We start from the raw sequence: 3298 nt of genomic DNA on the forward strand, positions 1-3298 counted from the left end.
TCTTTTTTTAAATTTACATTTTAAACCAGTGTTTAAATTATATTTATTTTGTAGTTACTAGCTATTATGTGTTGGTAAAAACTGTACATGACACTTCAAGGCAACTAGCATAAATTATTCTGCAATGTTCAAGGTCAGAAATTTCAACAACCAACACACATGCTCTTTAATGGACAATACATTCATATAATGCAAACCTACTGCCATGGTAGTTGGTAGTATGGTTATTCCAAAATATTCTGATCCTAAGACAATTTACACACCAAAAGACATACAAACTGACATGTTGTCTGAACACGGTGTGAATCTAACCTACATGTAAGTTTGGAGAGCAAAGGAAAAGGTTTTACAGTTTTTGAGAGGTCATCCTGCTGACTCCTACAACAAATTGCCTAGTTATTTGTATATTCTAGAGAATACTTATCTGAGGTCTGTAGTTAAATTGAAGAAGACGGACGATGACTGCTTCTCGTATGTATTTGTTGCGATTTGTACATCAATCAGTGGTTGGAAATATTGTAGGCCAGTTGTAGTAGTTGATGGGACCTTCTTAAAGTCAACATACAAGGGAATAAAACTAACAGCTAGTACAACGGATGCAACAGGTATTGAAGTTTTATTGTAGAAATTTTGTAGCTTATCTATTTTTTGTAGTACTTGTTGATTTATTGTAGATATATTGCAGAAAAGTTGTAGTTTGTATGTATATGTCTTCTTCTGCATTTTTCCTGCAGCCAATTAATTGTTTTTTGCCTCATAATGTAGGTACCATATGACCATTGGCATATGCTGTTGTTGATTCAGAAAATGATGCATCTAAGATGTGGTTTTTTGAGCAATTCAAACACACATATGGTGAAAGACCAAATATATGTGTTGTTTCGGATCGGAGCGAGAGTATCTTGAAGGAAACATCTATTGTTTATCCTAGCATGCCACATTATTCTTGCATGTGGCATATTTGGACAAATATAAGGGCAAAGTTCAAGAAGGGACATCTAAAGTTAAGCGAATTGTAATTTTCCACGGTACGGTCATACATGCTTGATGAATTTAATGAAAGGATGTCAAAGATTGAAGAGATTTACCCGCGTGTTAAAGCATACTTATACTATATTAGCTATCATAGATGGTCTCGAGTGCATGCTACGGTGAATAGAACTTGGACTATGACATCAGACATTGCAGAGTCGTTGAATGTTGTAACAAAATATGCAAGAGAGCTATCGATAGTAGAACTATTAGAGTATATGAGGACTCTTCTTGAACGTTGGACAAAGGAAAGGTTATTGAAAGCAATGGGTACATTCACATACCTTGGGTTTAAATTCAACAAAGAGTTGGATGACAACAGAACATTGTCGCACAAGCTTAGAGTAAGATCTGATCTTTTATTGCATCAAATTAATTTATACAGGAGAATGTAGATAATTTGTAAATATTTTGTATTTAACCGTATATGAATTATTTTTTGTTTGTAATGTAATTGTAGGTGAGGGCTTCAACAGACTACATCCATACAGTACTAGATGGTGTGAGGCGCTATATTGTTTGTCTTGAAAACAAGAGATGTAGTTGTGGGCAATTTCAGCTTGATGAACTTACTTGTCCACATGCTTTGGCTGCTTTAAGACAAAGAGATGAGTCTTTTGAACAATATTGTTCTCATTATTACACAATGGAGAACCTCTTGCGTATTTATGAAATACCAGTAAATCCTCTGCCTGATGAAAGCAAATGGAATGTGCCACAATATATATCTGAAGAAGTAGTAAATCCACCTACACGAGGGAAAAGGCAGCCAGGAAGACCTCAAAAAGAAAGATACAAAACATATGATGAAATAAATTCAAAGAAGTACAAGGTTTCATGTGGCAACTGCGGAGGAGAAGGGTATAACAAAAGATCTTGCAAGAATGCCCCCAAAAAGAAATAAATTTTATATAGTTAACATAATATTTCATAAAAATTGTTGGTGAGTTGAGGATAAAAGAATTTGATGTGTAATTGTTGAGGTTTTTTAAGATCATAATGTAGTTAGATAGGATTTTTCTGTATTGAGATAATACTTTCATAGAGTGATTTATTTATGAATAGTTTCTATATATATAATCTACCACTTTTTTACTATCTCTGGCATCCTTTACATAGTTGTTAATGTTTTTTTGCAATTTATCTACAATACAACTACAAAAAAATTACATTAACTGGAATTTACAGAGTACCTACATTATAAATCAGTAGGAAAGGAGTTATATACTACAATATTGTAGATCAAGTATTGTTTACATTAAACAAATGAATATAAAAGCAACAAAATACTTTGTTAAATATTTTCTACAAATTATCTACAAAGTCAACTACAAAAAAAACTACAATAGCTAGAGCTGACATAATAACTAGATTATAATTCAGCTAAGAAGAAGTTATATGCTAAAAATAATGTAGATCAGGTACTGTTTACATTCAACAAATTGAATGTAAAAGCAACAAAATGTTTAGTTACTGATTTTTACACTTTATCTATAGAAAAACAACAAAATAACTACATCTTTTTGCGTTGACAGCATAACTATATAAAAATTCAGTTGGAAAGGATTTATATGCTAAAATAATAAAGATCAAGTACTGTAAACATACAACAAATGAATATAAAACCAACAGAATGTTTACATTTGAACTACTATACTAGATAAGAAAAATAAATAAAGGCTACTATAATTGTAGCGCAAGTCTGCTACAATTAAAACACAACAATATTGTTCAAAAACTTGTCTGCCATCTTTCTTCGAAACTAGCATCAACTAAAATTGTACTACATGTTCCATACAAAATATTACAACTACTTCTTCTTCCTCTTGACTCGTGTTTTCTCATTCAAAGCTGGTGCACCTTTTCTCCTTGCCAATGTGCTTGTCACCTCACTTTCACTAATTGCCCCATTCTCCTGCTTCTTTCTAGCATATTACCAAAGTAGAAATCCATAGCGTCTACGATGTTGGTCAATATCATAAAGGTCTTCTACCGGAATTGATAACTCTCCAAGACTAATATACTCTGCAAAGGCAGCAACAAATACACCACAATCGATGCAAAGATAAAAAAATGTCAATATTTACCGACCGATTAAAAAAAAGGGTTAAATGTATAGAAAGAAAGAAGATTTTTGTTGCAGTGATCCTTCTTTTTGCTGTGGTATCTCTTCGACGATCCACTGAATATTAAGAGGGTCGGTGTCACACCCTAACCCCGAACCCGGTCGTGATGGTGCCCCTCGTGAAGATAAGGCTAGCCGACA

General features: G+C 33.1%; 1 protein-coding gene across 1 annotated transcript; it reads left to right on the forward strand.

Moving 5' to 3' along the window:
• Positions 1–1040: 1040 nt before the first annotated feature.
• On the forward strand, positions 1041–2509 carry LOC107794772 (uncharacterized). Its single transcript, XM_075255422.1, has 3 exons — positions 1041–1376; positions 1493–1893; positions 2449–2509. Exons 1-3 carry the CDS (start codon positions 1041–1043, stop codon positions 2507–2509), a joined length of 798 nt encoding a protein of 265 aa, XP_075111523.1.
• The last annotated feature ends 789 nt before the right edge of the window (positions 2510–3298 follow it).

The sequence above is a fragment of the Nicotiana tabacum genome, chromosome 6, assembly GCF_000715075.1.
Source record: "Nicotiana tabacum cultivar K326 chromosome 6, ASM71507v2, whole genome shotgun sequence".
Lineage (NCBI taxonomy): Eukaryota > Viridiplantae > Streptophyta > Magnoliopsida > Solanales > Solanaceae > Nicotiana > Nicotiana tabacum.

Coding starts and splice junctions, on each gene's coding strand:
- LOC107794772 (XM_075255422.1), top strand. CDS start 1,041: ATGCTTGATGAATTTAATGAAAGGATGTCAAAGATTGAAGAGATTTAC. Junction 1,377..1,492: donor CATTGTCGCACAAGCTTAGA/GTAAGATCTGAT, acceptor ATGTAATTGTAG/GTGAGGGCTTCAACAGACTA. Junction 1,894..2,448: donor GGCAACTGCGGAGGAGAAGG/GTATAACAAAAG, acceptor AAAATAATGTAG/ATCAGGTACTGTTTACATTC.